The sequence below is a fragment of the Sorex fumeus genome, unplaced genomic scaffold (genome assembly GCF_029834395.1).
Source record: "Sorex fumeus unplaced genomic scaffold, SorFum_2.1 ptg000003l, whole genome shotgun sequence".
Taxonomy (NCBI): domain Eukaryota; kingdom Metazoa; phylum Chordata; class Mammalia; order Eulipotyphla; family Soricidae; genus Sorex; species Sorex fumeus.
The window spans coordinates 29,908,947-29,936,453 of NW_026606060.1; the positions used below are offsets into that span (position 1 = coordinate 29,908,947).

A 27,507-nucleotide genomic window follows, 5' to 3' on the forward strand; every position below is an offset into this window, starting at 1 on the left:
TTTATTGAATCACCGTGAGAGCAGTTACAAAGCTTTCAGGTTTAAGTCTCGGTCATACAATGAAACTCCCTGTACCTTCACCAGTGCCCATTCTCCACCACCAAAAAACCCAGTATACCTCCCCCTACCTGTTTGGCAGATGATTTCCACATTACTCTCCCTCTACTTTGATTACATTCAATACTTTCACACCAGACAAACCATTGTTATTTGAGATTTTACCCCAACACTCAGATCTACTGAAAAGGCAACTGTAGACAATTTGTTTTCTATTGCTGGTTATGAATAACATATGATGTCACGTGGCTGCAGTAGTGGCCACACAATTTTGAAATTCAGAAATTTTAACAATTATATCCAGAGGGATTTCTGCCCAAATCTGCTGGGTTTCAAGATTTGTTCCTGAGTCCCTGGGATCATGGTGGTTAAGCAGCTTAATCAGGAGCCAGAGAGGCCATTCATGGGCGGCAACTTGAGGTCTCATTGGGATGGGGAGGAAAGGGCCGGCTCCACCCCCATCCCATGAGCCGCCTGCATGTCTCATCACTGAGGGCCCAAACGTGACTGTCCAGTAGCTTTTGGAGGTTGCAGCCACTGGGCCACCTGCGGGGAGCAGGTGGAGGGACAACACCCTTTCCCCTTGAGGTGGCCTGGGGACAGTAACCTTCTGCGGGGACTGGACACATTTCTGCCAAAAGCCACTGAGTTCCGAGATTTGTTTCTGAGTCTCTGGGATCATGGCCGTTAAGCATCTTGATCAGGAGCCAGAGAAGCTGTTCATGGACAGTGACTTGGGGTCTTGTTGGGTTGGGGAGGAAAGGGCCGGCTCCACCCGCATCCCATGAGGCCCCACGTTTCTCGTTACTGTGGGCCCAGACTGTTCAGTGGCCTCTGGAGGTTGGCAGCCACCAGGCCACCAGGGTGAACAGGCCAAGGCACGAAACATTCCCACCTGGGTTGGCCCAGCGCCGGTAACCTACTGCAGGGACCGGATGCATTTCTGCCAAAAGCTGTTGGGTTTCGAGATTTGTTTGTGAGTTTCTGGGATCATGGCAGGTAAGCAGTTCGATCAGAAATCAGAGAGGCTATGCCTCAAATTATATAGCCGAGCCCGAGGTGGTTTGTGGGTGTGTCTCCCACAAACCTAACTTTTGGCTGTGTACTTTTTTGTTAAACTTTGCCCCAAGTTTTTGGGAACTGGCCAAAGCACACCAGCAATTTTGGGGTATCTGGAAGTCTGAATGCGCCATCAGGCTGCTTGTGCACTCACCTCACAGGTACAGATTGACCTATTGGTGGCACCATACCCACTCCTGAGCTCTTCTTGAGTGCTCAGTCTGCCACCATGTACTCTTTCCAAAACTGCACTCAGTACTCATGTTGTCCGCTTAGAACTAACTAATTATCTGAACTTATACCTGTTCTCCAGGAAATAATATGTAGAACAAGTTCTTTAGATTATTGTGGATTTTTATTTCTGTTTTGTTAGTATAACTGTATCTTAGTTCCTTCCTGCTCATTTTCGCCCTCGGAAAACTCAGGGCTTATTTGAGAGGAAGGGTACATTGAGATTTCACGTATACATCCCCACTCCACATTAATGTTTAACATGCCTAAAGCTGATCTCTACCAAAAATTTCTTTTTTTTTAATTTATTTTTTAATTATTTTTTATTCTTTTGTATCACACCCGGCGATGTTAAGGGGTTGCTCCTGGCTTTGCACTCAGGAATCACTCCTGGCAGTGCTTGGGTGACCATATGGATGATGATGGAAATTGAACCCGGATCGGCTGCATGCAAGGCAAACGCATGTTTGTGCCTACCCTCTGTGCTATCATTTCAGCCCTCCACCAAAAATTTCTTAATTCAGCTACTGATTTACTTATAAAATAAACTGTACTCAATTTATAAGAGCATTCAATGCAAGAAAAACTTTTAAAAGACAATTTAATCTGAGTGACAATCTAGATACTATTATAGGAAGAATATTTTTTGTTCTTTAGGAACTATGCTTTTAGTCACAATAAGCTATTTTCAAGGATGGGAATGCAGAAGCTTCTACAGGCTAATTCATCCCAATCACAATAGTCTTTTGTCCAGAAGGCATTTTTCTACATATGAAATTACTATCTAAATTTAAGGTCTACCAATAGAAACCCATCACAAGGACATTTTTTAAAAAAGGCTTCTAAATCGATTTCTTATAATTTTCTTGTAGTTGCCATGGTACTAGATACCACTGGAAATATTTTGTGTTGCATTGGTTGTGTGGGAAGCCTTCTTAGGGTTTATTTTCGGAACCTTCTCTAGCTTGCTGCAGTCTGCATTCCTCATTAAGCAGTGGTCAGTCATCACCTTCCTATACTGATTGCAAGTTTGATCACCACAGCCTAACCATAGGCTTCTCAAATTGGTGGCAGTCCCCAAGAATATTTTTACTTCATTTTTCTGGGTTTTGGCTCTGTCAAATTCAAGTATTTCTTAAGTGCTTACTTTGTAATCTGAACACCAACTTCTTTCCTTATTAATCAAGAATATTTAGGACTTCACTGAAAGAAATAAGAAAGGTTATTGGCTTTTCCTTGAATTCAGCCAGAGTTATTAAGATTTTGCTTATTAATATTACATATAACATTTTCCCTGGTGATTCTAAGTTGTTTAAATTGAGTTTGATACTAATCATTCCCTCAAGAAATCTGTTCTTTTATGAGTTATTTAAGAGACAAAATTTTTAAGATTTGGGAAACAGTTGAGCATGAGGAACAGGTCAAATATCTCTGTGATTGTTCTGTAGTTAGCTAGGTTAATGACTGGAATAATATCTCAAATCAAATCAAAGCAGTAATTTAAGAAAAGGTTCAATTCATATAGGGCTTAAGCACACTTCTTAAAGGTGACTTTCCTTGGGTAATTCTAAGAAACATGGCCCAAATAATTTATCATTGGAGGGAGGTGAAGTTGCTTATCTCAGTTGCAAAAACCTTTACTCCATTTAGGTGACTCTAGGTTGGAAGTGGAAGGGCCAAGTCACCATCAGTAAGCAGATCTTTATAGTAGTGTCAAAAAGGTTAAATTTTGAGAAATTTCTAACAAACCTATTTCAGTCCTAATTATGAGTAACAATCTTTCTTTAAAATAAGCCAAGAAAACAATTGTATCTATGCATTGAAGAGAGATCTAGTCAGAGTGTCAAATCACGTGTGTACTGGAAAAGGGCTGTCACTGAAGAAGTGAAATTTATATTAAACATGTAAGAGAGATAGAAATATCACCAATTCCTATGATCAGTGTAATTCTCAAGAACATTATGTGGTTGGGAAGTATTTGTGCTGTCCTCCAAATATGTTTTGTAACACATCTTTGAAAAATGCTACTGGATCTCATGCATGGCCTTCTTCACAGTTGATTTTCCTTGACCTTATGATTTGGGTCACTGAATATCTGTGAATGTGATTTATGTCACTTTTGAGCAAAAGTTTGAGTCAGTAGTTTTTGTTTTCCTAACTTGGAAATTGTGAACATACTAAAATTACCTAAGGCAGACAAGATCTTTTTCACCTACACTGAATAGGTTGAATGAGTAAGAAATTTTTTATATAAATTTTCTGCTGGTTTGGATGAGTTCATTACCAGAGTGTAACTGAACCCATGCATGAAAAATTATCTTTGAAAATAAAATAGGCAGTTGAAAGAACAAAACCATAAAATTGAGAAATATCACCAAGAGATTAATAGGATCTCTGAATTTTTAGTCCCAATGCCACAATATATAATTGATAGTATGAGAATTTAAGTAGAAACATAGAATTTTTCCAAGCACTTATAAATACTGATGACATAAAAGTAATGAATGAAATGGTAAAAAAAATCAGTAAATTGAGAACAATATATACTTACTTGTAACTGTAGATATGTATTTGCATTTCTATAGCATACATCATTACATGTATATAGTATAATGTAGAATGTATATAATTTTATGTATAGTTTATATACAAATTTATGCTATTAATAAAATTGATAAAAGTAAGTCAATACATAAGCTTGTCTTCATGTGTAGATTTTTTTGGTTGCAAATTAAGAAACACACTCTTACTATTTTAAGCTGATACAGGTTATATACAAGGACATTCAGAATCTCTCACACTTTCTGCATCAGAGCCTTAGTACACTGGTTAAGGCTCTTGTCTTACAGCTGACTTTGGATCAAACCTAGGAAACAACCCCTATTGTCCCCAGAGCACAGAGCCAAGAGTAAATCCTGAGCACTCCTGGGTGTGACGCATAAAAACAAAACAAAAACTAAAATCTCACTCACACAGGCTTGAACTCAAGTCAGAAGTAATTCCTAAGTACCCATCCTCCCCTTAGAGTTTGCAGCTTTCGCTGTCCAAAACTCTGCCAAGCATCACTCGCAAGAACAAAAGATCAAGAGCCACAGTCATTATAGAATGGTTTTCAGATGCCTCTTCATTATACTTACTTTTGAATCTGACTCTCCTAAGATGCAGCTCTTGAATCAGTTGAAGCTGAGTCCTTTCTAGAACCTTGACTGGAAAAAAGTAGAAAAATGAGGAGATATGTGTCTCCTTCTTTACTTGGGTAGGTGGGAGCCACAATATAACCAGTATAATTTGAGGGAACGTGATTAGAGCTGGTGAGTAACCTTAGACAGTGAACCTTGACTACATAAATGGTGTATTTTTTTAGCACTTCAAATAAAAAGGAGAAAAATACGGTATCATCTAGATGAACACATTTTTTAAAAATAACAGATTGGTTATCATCAAAGGAAAATATGAAAAGAACTGAAAATGCTAGAACTCGGCAGTGTTATATCTTCAGGGTTGTGAGAGAAAAATATTGAATCAATTAGTCTATTAGAAGCATTTGGTATGAATGGATTTATTCAGTGTTTCCCCAGAACTGAATGCTGAAAAGAACATGAAGATATTTGATACTTGGGAAGTCCAGAGGCACTAAAAACAAACTTTACCTGATTCACAACATTCATTTCTAGTGGAAAGTGTGTCCATTGAGAGGATAAAGGAAGAACAAAGTAGCATTTATTCTCAGATCAGCCCCTGCTGCATCTTGTCAGAGATTTTTTAATCTAATGTACTCTTAGGTATAATTGCACACTTATGAAGTAGATATTATTCCTGCTTCATAGATAAAGATGTTCAAATAGAGTTCATATTTGCACAATTTAAAGCTGGAATTTAAACAGTATATTCAGTTTAGATATAACACTGTGCCACTTTAGCCCCATCTGACTTTATAACTAAAACACAGTCTAGAAAATATGTCTCTGGAACTGACTGATGAAGAAAGGATATATAGGAATTAATGTGTCATTTAGTGCGCAAATACTGAATAATAAAACCCTTCAGTATTATTAAATTATTTCTTTCTGTTAAACTTTAGAAAGTAAATTTAAAGGGAGAGGAAAGAACATTCCAATTTTATAATTTTAAAAGAATGTTTCATTTTTTAAAATACAACCATGTAATATTTTCCAAGAAAGGATGTATTTACAGCTGAAATTCGTGTATGCTTACCTTGTTTTCAGGCTGATGGGTCCAAGTAGAGTTCCTAAGCTGTTTAGGGAAATAAAATTGCATTACACCAGCTGACTCCTATTGTTTCTCTAATTTTAGAGAACAGAGCAAATGTTTAAGACATGCTTTCCTTCAATTCTCTCAAATAACACACCTTATTCCATTACATAGATACTGAACATACAGAATTTAGTTAAACAGGTTTAATTCCACCAGAGATAACATTAAACTGAAATTGTTCAGTAAGGAAAGATCAAATCAGATATTTTTTCTGAAGGCATATTGTAAGTGTGTGTTTATATACATGTATTATATTATTTGTATCTATATATATGTGTATATTAAATATATCACTGTATCACTGTCATCCCATTGATCGTTGAATTACTCGAGTTGGCGTCAGTAGCATCTATTCCTCCCAGCCCTGAGATTTTAGCAGCCTCTTCTTACTTGCCTTTTCCCAACAATTGGAGGCTCTTTCGGGGTCAGTAGAATAAGACCTGTTGTTACTGTTTTTGACATATCAAATACGCCACGGGGACCTTGCCAGGCTCTGCCCTTGCAGGCGGGACACTCTCGGTAGCTTGCCGGGTACTCCAAGAGGCATATATTTATATATTTTTCTCTATGATTTGTTGCCTACTGTCTGAACCCCATCAGATGTGGTGTAGTAATAGCAGAAAATGGGTAGGAAGTGCCTTATAATGTGTATATATTTATTATAATCCATGTATTTACATATATATTTATAGCACTGTAGCACTGTCCTCCCATATTTATAATATATATTAAAATAAGATATATGTATGGATAGGTAGTACAATGGATAGAACCTTGTACACAGCTGATTGAGGTTCAATTCCTGGACCCCCATGTGGTACCCCAAACCTCACCAGGAGTGATCCTTGGGCACAACCCAGGAGCATGCATTGCCAGTGGTATCCCAAAAACAGGGCTGGAGTGATAGCACAGCGGGTGGGGCATTCGCCTTACAAGCGGCCAACATGGCCGACCCAAGTTCGATTCCTCCGCCCCTCTTGGAGAGCCCGGCAAGCTACCAAGAGTATTCGATATGCCAGACACAGTAACAACAAAGTCTCCAATGGAGACGGTTACTGGGCCCGCTCGAGCAAATCGACGATCAACGGGAGGGCCTTCCCAAAAACAAACAAACAAAAAAAAATGATACGAATTTAGCTATATCTCCAAGGCACTCTAGCCATATATTATTTTCTTTAACACCTTACTAAAAAATTACCAAACACCACTCAAAAAATCACTTTTTCCAATTATAAATGTATTTTGCTGCCAACTTTTGATCAAGAGGGACCTATTTTCAGTCAGTTGTGAAGGTTGTGAAGCTTTCTAATGAAGGGAGAAGCAGATGAGGATGAAGGTAAACGCCGTCCAACACCGTGCTCTCCGCCATTAATGTCTAAGTGAATCACCTGGGGATCTTATTAAAGTGAATATTTTGCTTTAGTAGGTTTGGATAGTGTCTGAGATTTTACACTTCTAACAAGTCCCAGATGATACTCATGATGTTGATTCTTGGATCACCACTGCAAGCCAATTCTGTCTTGCCATTTTTCTTTTCATCTCTCGTAAGTCCTCTTCAGCGAAGTCTTAGACCTTGAATGTAAATAGTGTTTTATATGAATATTTTAGTTGGCATTGTCAGTCCACATTTCTGCTTTTTAAAATTTTTTACAGAAAATTTTATTAATGCTCTTTCTAGATAGGTGTGTGATTCTCTCCTTAGCAGATTCTTAAAGGTTTAGAATCATGATTGAATGGGACTCTGATGGAGCCATCAGGAAATTTTTAACTCTGAGGAATATTTTGTAACTCAGTATAAATGGTTTCTTCTGTCTATATTTTGGAGTTCCCATTACCTATGAGTCATTAAGGCTTTTTAAGTTTTGATTTGATTTTGGGTTACACCCAACAGTGTTGATGGCTAACTGCTAATTAAGTACTCAGGGATCACTTCTGGTGGTGCTCAGAGGACCACAAGGTATACCACGTACCAAACCCTGAGTAGCCACATGCAAGGCACATGCCTTCTTTTAGGGATATCTATTTGGCCCTAAGCACTTTATAGTGAAATTTTCATTTGAGAAGGATTAATGGTCAAAAAATATTCATCCTAGATTTCATTGTGAGGATCTTTACTGCTCTGTTGCTTTAAAGTGTTACTTGAAAGTTTTTAAACATTTCCTATATATTTTTGTTCGCTAATTTATTTCATTCTTACTTTTATTCCTGCTGTATGACTTATCAACTAGAATTAAATTCTATTGCTGTTTTGAATAACTTAAAGTGTCAGTTTAGTAGTTGGCAGGGGCCTAGGAAAACTCAGCTTCAGATTCGATTCTGTTTTTATGATACTGGAACAAATAGCTCTCTTGTTTTAAAAAAAAAAGTTCATATGTTATCCTTGAACATAATCACTAAGACTTTAGTAAAGTATCATTTTTATATATTTGTCAGGTAGTGCTTATTACACCTGTAAAATGTTTATAATTCAAAATTGATGGTTTCCAACTATTAATAATTTATGTTCCAGTTGAGTTTTCAATATTTTTCTACATTCAAGGAATAACTGTTGAGTGTAGCAATGTTTAATTTTATAATTCTCAGAAATTCATAAAATTGTAGGTAATTGTAAATGATTTTTAGTCAGATCATATTACACCATTGGGTAATTTAAGGGCACATTAGTTTATTATTTCATAACATAATTTATCCCCAAACATATTTTATACTTCTCATGAGAATATTGTACCATAACATGAGTTTTGAAAATAAAAAAACCTTCTTCCATAAAATGCCATAGTAAAATTCTGTATATGAAATATGTTTCCATATTTTTAAAACATATAAGTTTGTAGTCACATGTACAAAAATTGAATTTTGTAGTATGCAAATAATGGTAATTTTAGTTGCTCTGTTTTCACTGAATCTACTTGTAATTAATGGCAGAAAAACTGAATATGAAGACTTTCATAATATAATCAGCCCAATTCAGTACTCTCTTGGGATTGTGTAGTTTACTTTGTAATGTAGTTTATGGGGGGGGCGGGGCTGGAGAAATAAGTATAGCAGTTAGGGCATTTGCCTTGAATGCAGTTGACCTGAGTTCAATCAATGACATCCCATATGGTCCTCTGAGCACCAGCAGGCTAATTCCTGAGTAAAGTCAGGAGTAACTCCTGAGCATCACTGGGTGTGGCCCACAAACAAACAAAACATATGAGATCTTTCTACTTTATTATGTTTTGCGGACCTGAGAAGTCAAGGATACTGTGAAAAATGGAGAGTATGTAATTATGGGCTGGGGCTGATAACTGTGGAATCATTCTCTATTCGAGTCCCTAATTGATAAGTATGCTATTGGCATAGCAGTGGAATCTTTAATATCTAAAGATGAGACATAACTTAAAGTTGCCTCTGAGTGCTCCATAGTAGAGTGTATAGGGAAGGGTAGTCCCAATGTAGCTCATAGTTTTTAGTTTTAGTGAGTTTTCTTACTCATCATTGCATTCCTGACTTCATCCAGTGTGCTGTAATATGAGGTTGTCTGTACCCAACCTTGGAGATCTGTTAGTAGATCCAACTACTTTCCTCTTTTCCCACCTTCTTGATCTTTAAATGGATACAAAAAGATTTTTCCCACCTTCTTTATCTTTAAATGGATGCAAAAAGATTATGATTCCTCCCCACATCTTTTCTATGTTCCTGCACATAATGTGAGATTGTGGGGTAAAACAGTGAACCCTGTTTCTGTTTCATCCCCTAGATATTTTTCCTTGAGATTCTTTCCTCACTTCCTTTTGCAGGGAGACAGTTTCTTGGGGACAAAACACAATTGTACCTTCTGTTGTTGTTCTTAAAAGTATCCCTTTGCTTAACATGGCCTTGTGTGGTTCACTTTATCAGTTTGGGAGAAAGAGTTGAGTGGGAAGTCAAAACTATAATTGCATGCATAATCCCCCTTTTTTCAAATCTTATCTCTAAGTTAAGATTACATTATCTTATTAACTCAAAGTTAACATACAGCTTTTATGCATAATAATCATAAAGCATGTTGTGTTATAAATGTCTTTTGTTATGAATTGTGGTCTGACCCAGATAGTATATTTGCATCATCCTACATTTTCACACATGCCGTAAGCAGCAGCATGAACTGAGGCTCCTACATTTTCCTAGAGAGACCTTCACTCCCAACACACTTGCTTAAAATCATTATAATCTTGAAGAAATTTATTTCCTAAGTCTCAGTTTAATGTAGTTCATGATTTAACAGCTTTCTATTGGTAGGATTGTAACTGAAATATGGAAAAATCCATCCCTGTAAATTTGTATATGAAGTATAGGGTTTTAAAATTTTCTGCTATAAAAAAGAAATAATGAAGAGAATATGTAGCAAATTTATTTGCTTCTTTCTATATACCCATCCTGGTAGTCCTGAGAATCTGAGTCTCTCTGGTGGGTCTTTAAAAATTTAGTGTTTAAAGTTTTTTACTTTCTTTGAAATTTCTGCTTTCAATATTCTCAATTTATGGTTTTCATCATTCTGATTAGGACATGTCTTGGGGTATTTTTATTTGGATTTCTTTTAAGTGGTACCCTTCATGCTTCCTGGACCTAGGTGGAAGCACTTTTCAGCTCTGGGAACTTGGTTTGACAGTTGCTACTTCATCAATGTTTTCTTCCTGCCCCTCTGGGACCCCAATGATTCTTATGATGTTCCTCGTGAATTCATCCTGATGTTCTCTTGTCATCTGCTTATTTATTTTGAGGCTCTTCTCCGTCTTCTGCTGTCATGTGAAAATCTGCACTTCATCTTTGGAGCTCAGTTATTCTATCCTTAGCAGCTGTTACTCTGTTTCTGATGAGGTCTTCCAGTGAGATTTTTATTTCACCTGCCAGATATTTTTAGATCTGTCATTTCTGCTTGTACTTTCGTTTGTATTTCTCTCATTTCTGTTCTCATATTTTAATGAGAATATTATTTTAATGGCAGTGCATTCCATTGCTTCTTTGAGTTTCTCATGCATCCTCAACAATTCCATTTTAAATTCCTTATCAGGTAGGTTATATAGCTCATTCTTACTGGTTGGGTCATCTGGGCTAGGATCTTCACTCACTATGCCTGGTGGATTTCTGCTTTGCTTTAACCATTATGACTTTTGCAGTTTGGAGTTGTTTCTTGTGTATTGTTGAATGCTTAGGAATCTAAAATTAAGCATTGTATGTATGTATGGAATAAAGAACTGATAGAATGGAGAACTGAAGAAATACACAGCTGAGGAACTCCTTCATGGACAGGGTTCACTCCTGACCTGGCAAAGATGATGTTCTAAAGTTTGCTACAGAGCCCTGATGCCTCACCTGCCTGGCTTTAGTCTGAGGGGACCTTAGCTGGGCTTTACAGGGCCAAGCCAGCTGGCTGGCCACACTCACTTCACTCTTTGCAGGTCTATAGTTTTTTAATTTAATATTTGATAGACTTCTACCATCAAGTAAATAGCAAAGTATTGCTTATTTCCTCAGAGTGCAGATATTGATTAAAGATTTAGTTAAGCATGTGATTAACATTTACTAAGCTCTCTCAGGATGCTTCTTATAGAAAAGAGGATAAAATGCACATATACTGTTAAGTGGACATTGGACATTGCCTCATGAGCTTTCTTCTATATTCTAGGGACTACAACAAGGGTGTAAATGAATAATCAGTGGGTTAGATCTGATATACTCTTTCCATTTTTTTCCTGGAAGTGTACAGGGTACCATATAGGATTCTGGCAATAGAACCCAGGTCAGCCTTGGAAGGCAAATGCCCTATCCGCTGTGCTATTGCTCTGACCCCTGGTATACTTTTCACTATAGTTTTTAATGGATTGCCATATATGCTTATTGATAGTAATCAGTAAAGATCATCCAAAGTTACAATAAAGTTCTAGCAAAAAAAATTAATTTTACCCCCACCCCTTTCTTTGGAATAGTATGAACTATATCTTAAGAAATTAAGTCTTCTAAACTAGATACTCTTTGTTAATTGAATCACCCGTGACTACTATGAATATAGTAGCAACTAATAACCATTTGGGAGAGGTGGTTTTTTTTTAACTTCTAACTAAAAGAAGTTAGAGTGAGAAGGACAGACACAGAAGGATCTCTGTAATATGCTGGGTATAAAGAAACTTAGTAGGAGTTTATAGCAAATGCCCAAAGGCAATAAAAACAAAGAACAAGAACAGGAGTCCTTGTCTTCAGTAAGAAGCTTGCCACTGGAGCGGAAGTGTGGAGATAAGTTAGGGAAGGGAACACTAGACTAGGACAATGGCGGAAGGGGGATGTGCCTACCACAGAGGCAGGCTTGGAGACACAAAGGAAACTAGGGATATTGGTAGAGGAAAGTGGACACTGGTAAATGGATTGGTGTTGGAACATTGTATATCTGAAACTCGATAATGAATAACTTTGTCAATCTTTAATTCATTGTGATTCAGTTTAAAATAAATCAATTTAAAATTTTTTAAATACAGGCCTTTCCCTAATGGTTTTCTCCATTTTTCTTTTATCCTTATTTATCTCACAAATTTAAATATTCATAAAATAAAATAAGTATTACGCACATGAAGTTAGGTTTCTTACTTTGGTTGATTTTACTTGAAAGTAGCACAGCTTTGTAGTCTGAAATTACTTTAATTTCCTACCTCCATGTCTTTTATTTTACACTGGAGAAAACCCTTCCAGGGCATGACCTTATGAATGTTGGATTGAATTTCTAAATGAGTTTGAACCAGAGTGATTCTATGATTTGGTGGACAGAACTGTCAGTAAATCCTCTAGAGGGGGAATTTTTACTATTTCATACCAGACAAACGAACTTTCCTTGACACTGAAATAGGACGTTAGCATTTATGAGAATATAAATTGCAGTGGCACATTGTAACATGTCATGAGTCCAGTAGGCCCCCAGGTCAAGTGTTTTTACTTTCTCTATGATGCCATTAGAATAGCAGTGTTTCTAATTATTTTTCCTCCAAAAATTAGAAAAATATGTCCAGAGAGATGTTATCTTCAGTTATTCCTATAATTTATATGGCTGCAATGGATATGTCTATAGTTTTTATTTTGCTTGACCAAAGTACAGTTTCAATTTTCTAGGCATGACTAGTTAAACTTCTTATTATTAAAAACCTGAATGTGGTGTTTGGATGAGAACATGAAGTTTTGTTTCTGCTCTTCCTACCTGAAATCTCTGTCATCTTCAAACCTCAAAGTTTCCTAACATCCCATTTGAAAGGAAATGACTCCATTTTAACTGTAGCACTGCTAGCCACTACTGTTGTTCTAATCATAACTATAATATATACATAATCTGTAATTGCGTTTGATATTTTCCTCTACCATTTCTATTGTATTCCTCAAGTATGGTCACAACATTACAGCTAAACCCACAAGCATTTTCTAGATCAGATTGTCTGCCATTTTTAGGTTTTTGAAGCAGTGTGAACTGATCAGATTCCATACTGAAGGTTAATGTCTGAGATTTTTGAGGATGCTGGCCTGTGGTTTCTTATGCTAATCATCTGACTGAACCTAAGTGCATGAATTTTGTACATTTTAGAAATGTTTCTGTTTGAAAAAAACTCAGTGTGCATCTTGATTGTGTGAACTGTGCTACCTCTCACCCCATTTGTTAGTAGTCAATAGAAACCAAATCTATCTATTTAAGAACTGTGGAAACTGTTGTAAAACTAGAAAGGCCACTGTAGACAAGAATAAATAGCTTGAAGCAGCAAGAAAAAGGGGAGCCGTCAAGGTCAAAAAACATGATATCCAATAGTAATTATTTTTTTGTTTCTTGTAGAGTCCACACCCAGCAGTGTGGGTCTTAAGTGATCAGAACCCCAAGATGCTCCAACTTGGCAGTTCTGAGGAAGGGTGGGGAATGCAGCACTAAGAGCTCAAGACCTCACAGATACTACACTTGTGTCCACTTGCGCTTTCTCCATAGTCTCCCCAATATTAATTCTCACAACAAAAGTGTGGCTAAGTAGATGGCCCATCACTTCACTATTGTGAGTGAATTCTAACCATCTTTTCATATTTCTGTCCATCCCTAAAATGAAACTCCAAAGTAAGAATGTGTAATTGGCTGAGACTGTGCTGTATGACCATGACTATGGTGAGGAAGTGAAAAGAAACATCTTAAAAAAATAAAAGCAAGGGGCTGGAGCAGTAGTACAGTGGGTAGGGCATTTTCCTTGCACAAGGCCAAGCTGGGTTCAATCCATGGCATCCCATATGGTCCCCTGAGCACTAACAGGAGTAATTGCAGAGCTCCTGATTACAGAGCCATGAGTAACCCCTGAGCATCACCATGTATGGTGTTGCTCATAAAGTATCATGAAAGTCAAAAGTAAGTAAGTAAGTAAATAAATAAATAAATAAATAAATAAAAGCGGACACCCCTACTCTACCCAGAGAATGGCTTTCTAAACAATGTCTGGAGGACAAAACAGTTTTCCCTCCAAGCTGTTTAAAGAACTCTCACAGGTTCTTTACTGAGATAACCCCCACCTCCTGTGGTGATAAAGAGACATCAACAGGAAAAAAAAACATTTAATTAATCTTATATGTAAGGAACTCCCCCACTTAAAGTCTTGAGACTCAAGGGCAGCTAGGCAGCAAAGGCTTCTGTGCCAACCTGAGCTAAGGGAGGGACTGAGGTATGAGACTTCAGAGGAATAGAAAAGAGCAATTTTTTTAAAAAAAATTCATCTCTTTAAACAACAGTTATCTCTAGATGATAGCTCTCTTTCTGGCACAGGCCCCTCTTTCTAATTATTTTTAGGCACTTAAGAGGAGTGAAAAAATGTCTGGGTCTACTGGATATTAATTGCTTTCAGCTACATAGCATTAAGTGATAAATTTTGAACTTGTATGTTTGGCTTCCATTTAAAAAATATATTTTCATCTTTTTATTTTATTTTTTATTTTTATAAAGTTGTTTACTATAATTCATTAAATTTAATATTTAAACACCAATCCCACCACCATTGTACCTTCGCACCACAAATTTCTAATGTTTCTATCCATGTCCCAAATTGTACCCCAAAGTGTGGCACATCAGTGGTATAGAGGATGAGAGGTTCAGGAATTCTAAAATTATAATACGATTATACAGCAGATTCACTCATGGGTGAAGCCTATGTTGCTGTCTTCAGGGAGCTTTATTTCTGAGTCTCTGGATCTTGGTACGTGATGAGTTTATATGGCGCCAGGTGTGACTGCCAACTACTGGAAAACTTGGGAGCTGGGGGGAGGAGGCCTCTCCAAGTGAGCTTGGAGATTTCAGTCACGGTCCTGCATACCTGGGTTTTTCTGCATGTTCCCCCGTGGGTGAGGTCATCTGAGCCTGTAGAAAGCAGCCCTGAGCATGGTGGCAGTTGGGTTTTGGAGGTTTTCAGCTACCAGGGCTCTGTTGGGGGAAGAGGGAAACTTAACCCAACCCCTCCGAGTTGCTCCAGGAAGACATCCTGGTACAGGGTCTGGAACTCCCCCCCACCTTGTTTTTTTAATATATAACTGTTCACTGGAGTCATGAAACAAAACAACTAATTATATTAATAATTTATTTTAAAAATTTATTCTGGAACATTATGTTTGAGCTGGAGAATTCCAAATGTATGGCCTATTATCTGTGCTCCCTTGGAAAAGAAAACAGCATCTATAATTCCTGATTTGTAAATTTAGAATCATAGTACCACCTGAATACAATTAGGTTGAGATACTAGAGATGATATTCATAATGCTTTAAAGACTGATAAGTGCATTACATGCTATCTAATTTCAATAGTCTTTTCCTGTTTAGGTGACTTACTGTTTGATTAGTGTAGTTGTAATTTTAGAAAGTTAATATTATTTTGTTGTATAATGATTCCTTGCAGAATCTGCTTTAAAATGATACATCCTTTTTGTTTGTTTTTCCTTAACAGACAGGCTAGCCTCAATGAAGCAGCTGAGAAGTATTATGATCTGGCAGCCAGGCTGAGGCCTAATGTAAGTAGTTTCCTAATGAAATGCATTACTCAAAGGGATGGGCTCACAGCATCTGATATTTTATGCACAGAAGCTCCATCTTATTGTTTTTGCCTCTCTGATACCCCATATAGATGGCCAATTCAACAGTCAAATGCGCTGGTCTCATATTTCCTTCTTTTTTGCAGAGGTGCATGTTATTGTGCTGTTACAATACTACACATTTTTTATTATTATTTTAATACAGGCTTTGACATTACTAAATACTTTGCATTGGGTTGACGTTTAAAATTAGTTCTTGCACGCTCCTTTGCTATAGTGTTAAATACCTAAGGACTTCCTAATATCTTTACTGTTTTTTGATCCTTACATCTAGTCAAACCTCAAGCTGTGTACCTCTTTCCTGATCTACAGTTTTCATTTGTAATAACTATGCTTTTCAACTTCATCAAATGTGTTTTTATTTGAAAGTTCCCCTACACAGTCACACTTCCATAAAGTAAGATGGATATAAATTAGATCATTACTATTGAAATGGGTAACCATTTATGAGGAAATAAGAACCAGTTTGGTTTCAGTCTTCAAAGCACTTTTTTATTCATAGCACACCACTGATTTCAGTGCACTGCTTTTATGATCATACACATTCTGCTCTGCATCACTCTCCAGCACTAAACCCTCTCGCTGCTCTCTAGATCTCCGCTATCTATTGAGAAATGTAATTTTGAAACAGTAATGAAAGTGCACATGTGACATGATTACAAATAGTGGACTCAGTCGCATTCCATCCACTGGGCAAACATCTACAGAGTGCCTGTTTTATAATAGAATACAGAGATTTCAGACCCTGAAAATCCACACAGTGTCACAGAAAAGATAAAACACAATCAAGTAATTGAAACCCAGTATAGTGTTTTCTATACAAGTTTTATACAGTTGGATGGAGCATGTATGAAAGAAATTAATGTTCATGAATGCAAAATGCAGAAGTATGTTTTAAGGAGATTCAACCACATATTACTTGAACCCTGCTCTTAGTTTCTATTATTATGCTCTACTTCAAGAATTGATAGGATGTTTTCAGAAAACATAATTATTTAATAGTTATACTGTAAGAACAATAACAAGTAAAATTTATTGACCACTTATTCTGTGTCAAGCCTGCTACTTTATATTTATCACCTTATTAATCTCTCTCAACATCCACAGATCAACTCAAATAATGTGATCCATTCTTCTGATACTCAGATAAATTAATATCTCACCCAGTATCATAGTTAATAGGAGAATCACATTGTAATGCAGGCTGTTGTATACATATTAGAAAGTTTGGTAGGAAAACTCTCTCAATATCTTAGAGAAGAATGTAAATCATAAGCTTGGAGTACCAAAATAATAATTATCCCATCATCATTTATCCAGAAAAATTTCAAAAAGTACCTTCCAAGTGCCAAGTGCAATGGATATAAAGAAATTAATAGAACAAGTAAGCACCTGCCTAGTAGGAGCTTATAATCTAATGCATTGGAAAGGGAGTAGAAAAGCATCGTTAAAGAATTTATTAATAATAAAAGCTCTGGAGAAAGATGGAGCAGCAGAGAAAAAGTTCACAAGTGTGAAGAGGTGTATTAGAAGCATAGCTTTGTTAATAATACTAGAGTGGGCATCTTTGTGTGGCATTTCTAAGAAAACAATACTTAAGCAATAAACAATAAACATAAACAATAAACTTAAAATTATAACTTTATTAAGATGAATTAGAGAATCTTTAGTTTTGTCATGTTGATTAATATGTATTATAAATGATGGTCAGCTTACTACTATTTATTGAGCCCTTGAATGTCACATTTATTTTTCTGTGGACATTGTAATGAATCAGTGAGAAAAGAGCTATACAAGGTGTCTGACCTGACAAAATATAATGATATTGAGATGCTGTAAGATTTAAGCCTGATTTGTGAGATTGTGTATTTTAAATAACAGAACTTATCATAAAATCAATACTGAATCTCCATTAAAGCCATTTTTCCTAACACCACCCCCAAATTCTCCTTATATAAAGCATTGGCTGTTTAGTTTTTGAAAATGCATTTACTAAAATAAAACTGCTCTGATCGGGTTACAACAAATTAGTCTCTCATAGATTTGGATAAAGTACAATTTTTTATTAACAGTAAGTTTCTGATGTTCAAATTGATATATCAACAGATGTGGTCTTTTCTTAATCTGTTCCACAAATTTCTTTGGTTTTCTATTCATAATCTGCCTAATATGCCACTGAAATTTATAAATTCAGATTTATAAAATACAAATGTCAATTATACTATACATTTTTATACTGAAGTAAACAGATATGTTAAAGCAATAACTTATGTGTTGATTGATTATCCTCTGCTCTAATTTAAAGCATTCCTGTACATTTTTTTTGCTTGTATATATGTATCACCTTTATGGAAATATTCTTTTATATTGATAGGCTTTAAATTGATTTTATAAATTAGTTATCTGATTATTTAAGACTATAATAAATAAACCTTAGTTCCCAGTCACTCAGTAGAGTAGTTTTGCTGACTTTCCTATTTTCTTGTCTACGTGGTAATCTTAATTTTGCAAAGTATTTTTTTCTGTTGTTTAAGTGTCAAAGTACATTAATTATAGCTATATTTTGGGATTGTATTGCCTTTTTTTTTTAAAGCTATGCTTGTTACTATACAGAGTAAATATATGTACTTGCAACCCTGGTTGTACATCCATTTATCACCATATTGAGAAGACTGTGGGGTATATTTGTCTTTTAACAAAATACCTATTCCAGCTCTTCAATATGTGTTATGATGGTTTTGTTTTTCTCGTCTATAAAATACGTATTTCCTCTATAATTTACTTTAACATCATTAATTTAACTTTAGGTTATTTTATATACAAAGAATCCCAAGTATTAATTGAGATCTAAGAGGACAAAATATAATTTTGCTTTTTAAATTCTGAATGTCTCTTCATCAAGAATTAGTATGTTGCTTGAAAGTAGGTAAAGGTATGTAACTGATAACCTTTCCGTATCTGCATTGCAAACCATAATGCCCAAGAGAAAAGAGAGAGACAAAGAAACAGAGAGACAGACAGAGAGAAGAAAAGCGCCTGCTATAGAGGAAGCAGGGTTTGGGGCGGGGTGGGGGGGGGGAAAGTGTGGAGGTGGGGGGAAAACTGGGGACTTTTTTGGTGGGAAATGTACACTGGTGAAGGGAGGGGTGTTGGAACATTATATGACTGAAATCTAGTCATGAACTTTATAACTGTATATCTCATTGTGTTTCAATTAAATAGCACTGTCCTCCGGTTGTTCATTGATGTGCTCAAGCAGACACCAGTAACATCTCCATTGTGAGACTTGTTGTTACTATTTTTGGCATATTGAATACGCCATGGGGAGCTTACCAGGCTCTGCCATGCTGGCGGGATACTCTCGGTAGCTTGCTGGGCTCTCTGAGAGGGATAGAAGAATCGAATCCGACTCAGCCGTGTGCAAGGCAAATGCCCACACACTGTACTACTGAGCCCTCAATTAAATAATATATTTAAATTTAAAAAAAGAATACATTGCTGAAGTACCTGGTGAGAAACATATTTATAGCAAAGAGTGGTACTATTAATTTTTAAAAATTTATTTCATAAGATTACAGTTCTATAACTAAACTTAATTTTATATTAAAACATTTTTGTGTTTATATTTGTGTGTGTGTCTGTGTGTTTATCGGACTTTGGGCCACAATAAGCAGTATTTAGGGCTTACTCCTGGTGCAGTCGCTACTGCAGATACTTGGTGATATATGTGTTGCTAAGAATTGAAAGGGGTCAACCACATGCAAGGCCAAGTACTTAAATCACTGTACTATCTCTCTGACCCAATAAATATTTCTACAGGAGTGGGAGACATAATACAGGGGTTAAAGCACTTATCTGGTTTGATCCCAGCACTGCAGGGTTTCCCAAACAGTCTTGGTAGTTACTGCAAGTACGGGGTCAATAGTAGCTTCTGAGCACCATTAAGCGCGGGCATGAACCCTCCAATAAAAATGAGCATATTTTTTATGATGGATGAAATGTTTTGTTTTTGCTGTTTGTTCTGGGGTCACACCTGGCAGGTGTTCAGGCCTTATTCCTGTCTCTGTGCTCAGGGACTACTTCTGGTGGTACTCAGAACAAACTGTCCTCCCGTTGTTCATCGATTTGCTTGAGCAGACCCAGTAACATTTCCATTTTGAGACTTGTTATTACTGTGTTTGGCATATTGAATACATCATGGGTAGCTTGCCAGGCTTTGCCATGCAGGCGAGATACTCTCAGTAGCTTGCCCGGCTCTCTGAGAGGGTCAGAGGAATCGAACCTGACTCAGCCAGGCCAGCTGCGCACAAGGCAAACGCCCTACCACAGTGCTATTGCTCCAGCCCAGGTACTCAGAAACTATATGCAACTCTGGGAATTGAATTGGGATTGGCTACTTCCAAGACAAGCACCTTAACCCCTGTACTATATCTGTGGCCCCAAATGGAAAAGCTCTTTACTAAAATTGCTATTTCAGTCATTTTCACTTTTACATTTTGGTTATATAAATAAAAATGATATTTTGCAGCACTTTTTTTATACATGGAAAGACTCTTAATACTCTTAAGACTCTTCCATTTATGCACATCAAAAAATGCTGACTCCTGGGGACGAGAGGAAATATTTAAATGAAACAGTTTTGTTCTTCCTGTGGGAATTAAGCCAATTTCTGCATTAGCTTATGGCTTAAATCAATGTGAAGAATGGGGACTATAAGTAGTGCAGAGTTACCAACTTTCATTTTGACTTTTATTTTACTAAAAACATCCAAAAACTAGTGGGTATGTGGAATTACTAATAATCATATCTATATACCTTGTATTTTGAGGGGATGTGGTTTCAGTCTGGATTTATTCAGCTTATTTCTTGCTGAGTCTGAGCTTTGTATAAGACTCCATGCTAAATTCAGTAGGATATCAAAGCCATGAAATATTAACCTTGACCTTGAGAAAAGCACTAATATAGGGAGAGATTGGAGGAAACAACACATGGATCCAAATCCTCACACTTCAAGGCAGTAAATAATGCCATATAATAAGTGCTTTGTGTGTGATATAAGCTATGCTCTAGGAAAGTGCAGAGGAAGAGAAATTGCTTTCAGCTGAATTGATCCTTTGAGGCATTAAGTCAGAGTTGGCAAGCATAGAGAAACTTGACGAGTAGAATGCTTATAGGTGAAACTTTGAGCAGGAGAAACAGAACAGTGAGTTCTGGCCAATAAGGCAGATGTCTGAACAAGGGCAAGGAGCTCGAGAAGTCAGTAGATGTGGCTTTGTCTGGAGTGAGATAAAGCTGAGAGAAGAACAGGAGGGGAGACCAAACTGGAAACGAAAAGTCAGATGAAAGACTTCGTATACCAAACTAAGAATTAATAGTTTGTATTCGTGGATTGTGGTAATGGAATAACATAATGAAAAAAATCATCTAAGATAGTCATTTATATGTTATAATGAAGAATGTGTGTTGCATTTGAAAAAATAAAGGTGGAAGATGGCATCTTGGGAAAACCAAATAAAGGGGCACTGTGATAGTGCAGTTAGAAAATATTGGCATTTAAAGTACAGAAATACAGTGATGGATCCGGAGTGATAGTACCGTGGGTAGGGTATTTGCCTTGCATATGGCCAACCCAGGTTTAATCCCTAGCATCCCATGTGGTCCCCTGAGCACCACCAGGAGTTATTCCAGGTGTGGCTCAAATACAAAGGAACAAAACAAAAAGTACAAAAATACAATGAAATAAAAAAATAACATGCCAAGGAAATTAACAATAAATTAAAATAATCTATATTTTATAAACAGAAAAATTCATTTGTCCAATGAGTGTTTCAAAATTTAGAAAGAAGGGAATTTGAAAGAAAAAAATGCCCTAGATAAAAATAGGATAATCAGATACATTTGTCTTGAAAAGAAAGTGATAAGTTTGGTTAGAACAAATTCTGAGTGAAAGCTGAAATATTTGAATATTTTAAATTTTATTTTGGGCGTCCTGGTTTACAATACAATGCCTGATAGGGTTTCTTTCCAACACCTACCCTCCGCCAGATTTTCTACCTCCCTTTTCCCCTATGTCATTCTTCTCAACCCCATCCTATTCTGGCACCTGACTCCCCTGTGCTAAGTTTTCTACTGAAGATCAGAATTATTCATCATAACCAAAATCTGGAAACAACACAAGTGTTCAAGAATAGATTACTGGATAAAGAAATGATGATAACTAGTCTTCAGTAGGCTATATTAATTTTTTATGAGCTAGTTTATCAAGTAGGCAATTGGGGATAAGACCACAATTATGTCTAGGGATGTGGGAATCATTTGTAGAAGGATAAACTGCCACAGGAGATAACTAAGGAACAGAATCTACAGAAGAAGAAAAGGGAACCAATATCAAATCACTTAGAATCTCTGCATTTGGAATGTAGGCACAGGAAGGCATGAAACAGTAGCAAGACATAGCAACCAATGTTGGTAATTTCCATTGAACTTCAAAAAATTAACACTGTGGGAGAAAGTTTATTGACTTCGGAGAATAAGAGGATGTTGTTTAACATCAAGAAACTGATAGAAGTGTCGAAGATGTTAAGGAAAGGGAAAGTTGTGAGCAATGAATAATGAAGAGACGAGGGTAAATGAGAAAGCAGGGTATCATAACAAGGAAATATTGAATATTGTACTCACTTAATATGAAAGCTAGTTTAAAATAGATGTATGTTTAAATATGAAAATTAAAATGTGTCCGAGTTTTAAGGTAAAACCTTTAGAAAGTTTTATTAACTTTTGAAAAACTCAAAGGAGACACTCATTTAATCAACTAAAACCTGTAGTGTCTGTATGTCATAAACAAATGCTTGCAGAGGCACATTTTTGAGACAGAATTCAGCCAATACTCATTTGGTATTCATTGTAAATCAAATTTTGAAATCACTAATAAATCATTTAAGTTATCTGACCTTTATTTTAGAAGTCTTATTTCTCCATTACATCTCAACATATATAATTACTTCTGCATATTCTTCTGTGTGCATTTCATTAAAGAGAAATGTGTTCTAAGGATCAAACTATGTAATAAAAAGTTGCATATCAATATCTACCTTTCCTAAGTATTTAGATTATAAACTATTGTAGAACATTATAAAATCAAAGCCAGTAATATCATTATATGATTATCAACAATGATTACAAGATTTAAATGTTACAAGGTTAATATATTAAAGTAAGAAATATATGGGTTCAGAGCAGTAGTATAGCTGGTAGGGCGCTTGCCTTGCACAAGACTGACCTGGGTTTGATATATGTACTACATATGGTCCCCCACGCCCACCAGCAGTGATCTCTCAGTGCTGAGCCAGAAATAACCCTAAGCACTTCCAAATGTGCCTCCCCCCAAATAAGAAAGATAAGATTTAAGTAATTGTGCTTATTGTATCAGAAGGTAACCGTACACATATTTGACCTGGTACACATATTTGAACTAGTACACATATTCAGTGTACTACTTCTTATCTAGATATAACTTTGTGGTAAATGTGGTGGAGGGACAAGAGAAGGTAAGGGAGCTATGAAATTGAAATATCCCTTCGGAATGGGACTGGAGGAATAATAAAAAACTCGTCTGGCTGTTCTGATGAAAGAGTTGAGACTGTTCTAAGTTATATTTGTTTTCTGATGGGAAAGATATTTCTCAATCTTAATTAGAACAAGAGACCATGAAATTAAGTTAAACAGAACAGATTCAGGTTTAACCATAAAAGGGATTTGTGGGGAGGAAATTATTGAGATTGTCATTTTGTTGGGAAAATGGTAGGGTTAATAATAATTTGTCTGGGAAGCAGTTAAACCACAGTTCTGCTTGTAAATAGAGGAAGAACCATATGGCCTCCTCCAAAAGTTTCCACAAGTTTCTGTGATGTGGGAAAATTACATACCGTATGTCTCGACTTTAAGGCATTATTAATATATGATCCCAGAGAATCACCAGTTTAAATATATGACTAAAGTATGTCTCAATGTTGCATATACACTTCCCACTGAAAGTATTTCAGTGTTAAGGCACACCTGTATGTTTTATAGTTAGAGTGTGTGTGAGGCAAATTGGCAAACTTATGTTAGGTTTCAATCAAGAGAAAAGTTGTCATCAGTTTAACCCCACATTTTATTGTGTTTTTTTAGTCCCAAAGATAATAATATTGATTCTGGGTTTATTAATACTCTGTCAAACTAAATCTATGAACTCTCACTGTGGTTCAGTTCACAAACAGAGTTCAGCACAATGATATGTGTGTTTGTGTATGTAACAATAGAAATCAAATACCCAATTTTTCTTGTCTGAGTTCAGCAAAAGAGCTTCTTTAAGAAGCTCGGCCCTATGAGTTTCTTTTATGCCAGGATCAATTTTAGTTTCATCAAGACCACAGCTGTCTCAGAACTCCTTCCCACTTTGGATCTTGTTTCCAAATTATTTAGATAGCACAATTCCTTTCTTCTAACAAGTTTCAAAGTCTAGTTTCTAGTGTTTCACTTTTCTCTGTTTACATTGTACTTGCTTTATGTTGTATTTCTATTTTAAATATGTGAGATAAACCAGAAAAAAAATGTGTTTCTGAAGTGGTTGCTGTTTTCTTTCTGTTTATCAACTTGTGTAAGACTTCATGCTTAGAAGACAAAAGTGGTTAGTACAGTTCACTTGTTTGCTAAGTCTTGGGGTGGCCTAGTTGTTGCCTAGACAAGGATCATATAGCTGAATTGAAAAAAGAATTTATACATTTATCTTCCTAAAATATTATTCATTAGAATATCTATGTGATCATTTAATCATCATACCTGTATATATACGCATATGTATATGTATACATTTTTATGTATACATGTGTATATATGTGAGGTTTACAACCAGAAAAGAATAGAAGACTAAATAGCTTTACAGGAACTTAAGTGGTCCTTGACTCTTAAAATCAACTTGAGCACTTCACTTTAAAAAACATCAGAACTTTGGGAAATTCCACATAAGTTCTTTGATGCCAAGTATGTATTTTTTTTTAACTCACATTTCTTTGTGGGGTATTCTTTGCATGTATTTACAGCTAAAATTGTTTAAAATGTAGAACCACACACTAAAATTACATTTCTTCGCCTTTCCTTCAAAGAAACTTAATTTTTGGTTTCTTTGAACGCCCAGCTATTATAACCACAGCAACCCCTACATTCCTACCTGGAGTGTCAGCTCCATGGACTCACAGAGACCATTGTCAGAGGTTGTGTGTTCTCCCAACATCTCACCACATTCTCAATCCCCTTTGGTTATTTCCACAGCTCCTCACCCATTCCTATTATCCCGTTAAACATGTGTGGTTCTCATCCTTAACTGGCCTTATGGGTACACATTTTTCTAAATATACAGAGACATTACAAAAGCTATATGTGTGTGTGTTAATATTCCCTCTCTCCTAATTTTTCTGTAACTACATGTCATTTTATTCTTGTTTTCTTATTTGTGTGTGTGTGTATGTGTGTGTGTGTGAGAGAGAGAGAGAGAGAGAGAGAGAGAGAGAGAAGCAAGTAGTGCAAGTAGTTTTTATTGAAACTTATTTAGAAATATGTGAGGGGAGAGAGAGAAGTACTTGCTCAAGAGAGAACACATGCTTCTTCAGAGTGGAAATAAGCAAAGAAAAAGACAAGTAATTGAGATACATATTCAAGAGGGAACATGAGCTTGAAGAGTAAGCTATATCTTTATCTTGACTTCATTGTCTATTTTTTTAATTGAATATGGTATATTTTATTTTTTTTCTTTTTTTATTAGTGAAACACCATGAGGTACAGTTATAGGCTTACAAATTTTGTGCTTGGGTTTCAGTTATACAATGATCAAGTGCCCATCCCTCATTGTCTATTTTTACCTTTAAAAAAAGTTGGGCAAACCTCATGGGTGGATTGATTTCTCTTAGAACGTTCTTGTTCTTGCTACAGTAAAAAATTATTCTGACAGTTTTTCTTTAAAAAAAAAAAACCACCATGGGAAACCTTATTTAGGGGTATTATGATAGTTATTAAGACTACTGCAATTGAGAGTGGGTGGGACATTCATATTCAAACTCAAAATACACAAAGACAATGAGGGATTGTAAGCAATGAATGGGAATGAGAGGGTCAGTGGGTGGAAAATTACTAAGAGGATGCATCAAAAGATGGGAAATTTTACAAGCTTGACTTGACAGGATTCTGCTGAAAGCAGCCAGTGTGATCAGATATCCTGAGTGAAGTGTCCTCACTGGAAGGATTAGTAGATGTTTTGCTACAGCTGGGTATGCAGGACTAAGAAAGTTTCAGTGATGAATTTTATCAAGAGGACTCGGAGGAATCTGGTTTTTTTTCTTTGTTTGTTCTTTGAATTTTGAGGTGTGTTGTGCTTTTTTTTTTCCCCCTGGTAAAAGGAGAATCTTTACTATACTGGATAACATTATTCTCCCAGACTGAGTTTTTAGAATATTATACTTCTCATCATTAAATAATGTCAGATTCAAGAGTTTCTTTTTATCACTTGAGAAAAAATTGATTAAATTCTGTTTGTAATGCTCTTTCTGCTAACAAATTCTAAGAGTTGAATAGAGTGACATCTTTAGAAGAGAAAAACTGTGTGCTGCAGAATATGTTAGTGTTTATATTATTATCAGCTGTTCTTTAGTTATTAAGTGCCGATAAATGTCTATTCTGGTACAGTATACAGGGTTTTATATTCTACTGAAACTGAAGTGTATCAGAAACTAAAACCCAGGAGAATCTTATTTTTTTTTAAAAAAATCTTTTATATTTGAGCAACTCATTTTTCCTGTATAGTTTTTCATCTCTACTTTCTTCATGTGACTTATATGCTAAAATAATTCCCAGAAATGACACTTGACAGTATATTCACACTCTCCTTGGGAAGAGTAATTGACATGTTAAAGAGGACAAATGTGAGAGATCTTATAAAAGAATTTGAGATGGTCACTTAATTACAAATTGGTTTCATTCTGGAAAGTAACTTTCTCAGCTTTTAGAATGTTGAATTTTAAAGATAATTTTAAAGCCATATGTATGAATATATATATGTAACATATATTAAGTGCTTCCAATCAGTTATATCTTTTAAGAATAAATTGCTTGGGGCTGGAGTGATAGCACAGTGGGTAGGGCATTTGCTTTGCACGTGACCGACCTACGTTCAACTCCCAGCATCCCATATGGTCCCCCGAGCACTGTCAGGAGTAATTCCTGAGTGTAGGGCCAGGAGTAACCCTTGTGCATCACAGGGTGTGACCCCCCCCAAAAAAGAATTAATTGCTTAAATTATAGGTGATGGATGAAAACTGATTTGAAAACATGGTATGACAGATAAGCAAATTCTAGACTAAGTGTTGAACATTATTGCTCTCATTATTGTTTGTTCTTATTCCTTTATCTGTGTTACTCTGTCCTTGTTTACCTTACTATTTAATTATTGTCAGAGATATTTAAATATACCCTATGGAATTTATACTATGAATTATTTCCTGATTCTTCTTGTCAGTTTCACTAGCTATAAACATAAGAATCCTAACAAATGCCAATAAAACATATATAAAGTTGGCTTTCCTGTAAGACAAATTATTAGTCTGAAAATACATTGCATTTTTGTATTATAGTCTGAGAAACCAGTGGTTGCTTTCATTTTTTTCTTAACAAGATTCAGCTTTCTTTTCTATGCTATTTGTTCATTTATTTTTTTGTCATAGGTTTTATCTATTTCAACTTGGTGTGCTTTTATTT

The 27,507-nt window shown here is 35.9% G+C and overlaps 1 protein-coding gene across 1 annotated transcript in view; it reads left to right on the plus strand.

Moving 5' to 3' along the window:
- Window positions 1-27,507, plus strand: part of TMTC2 (transmembrane O-mannosyltransferase targeting cadherins 2) — a 473,463-nt gene that overhangs the window by 401,093 nt on the left and 44,863 nt on the right. Inside the window, exon 11 of the mRNA XM_056116407.1 lies at window positions 15,579-15,642. Within this exon, the coding sequence (XP_055972382.1) occupies window positions 15,579-15,642 (64 nt within the window). The remainder of the gene's footprint in view (window positions 1-15,578; window positions 15,643-27,507) is intronic.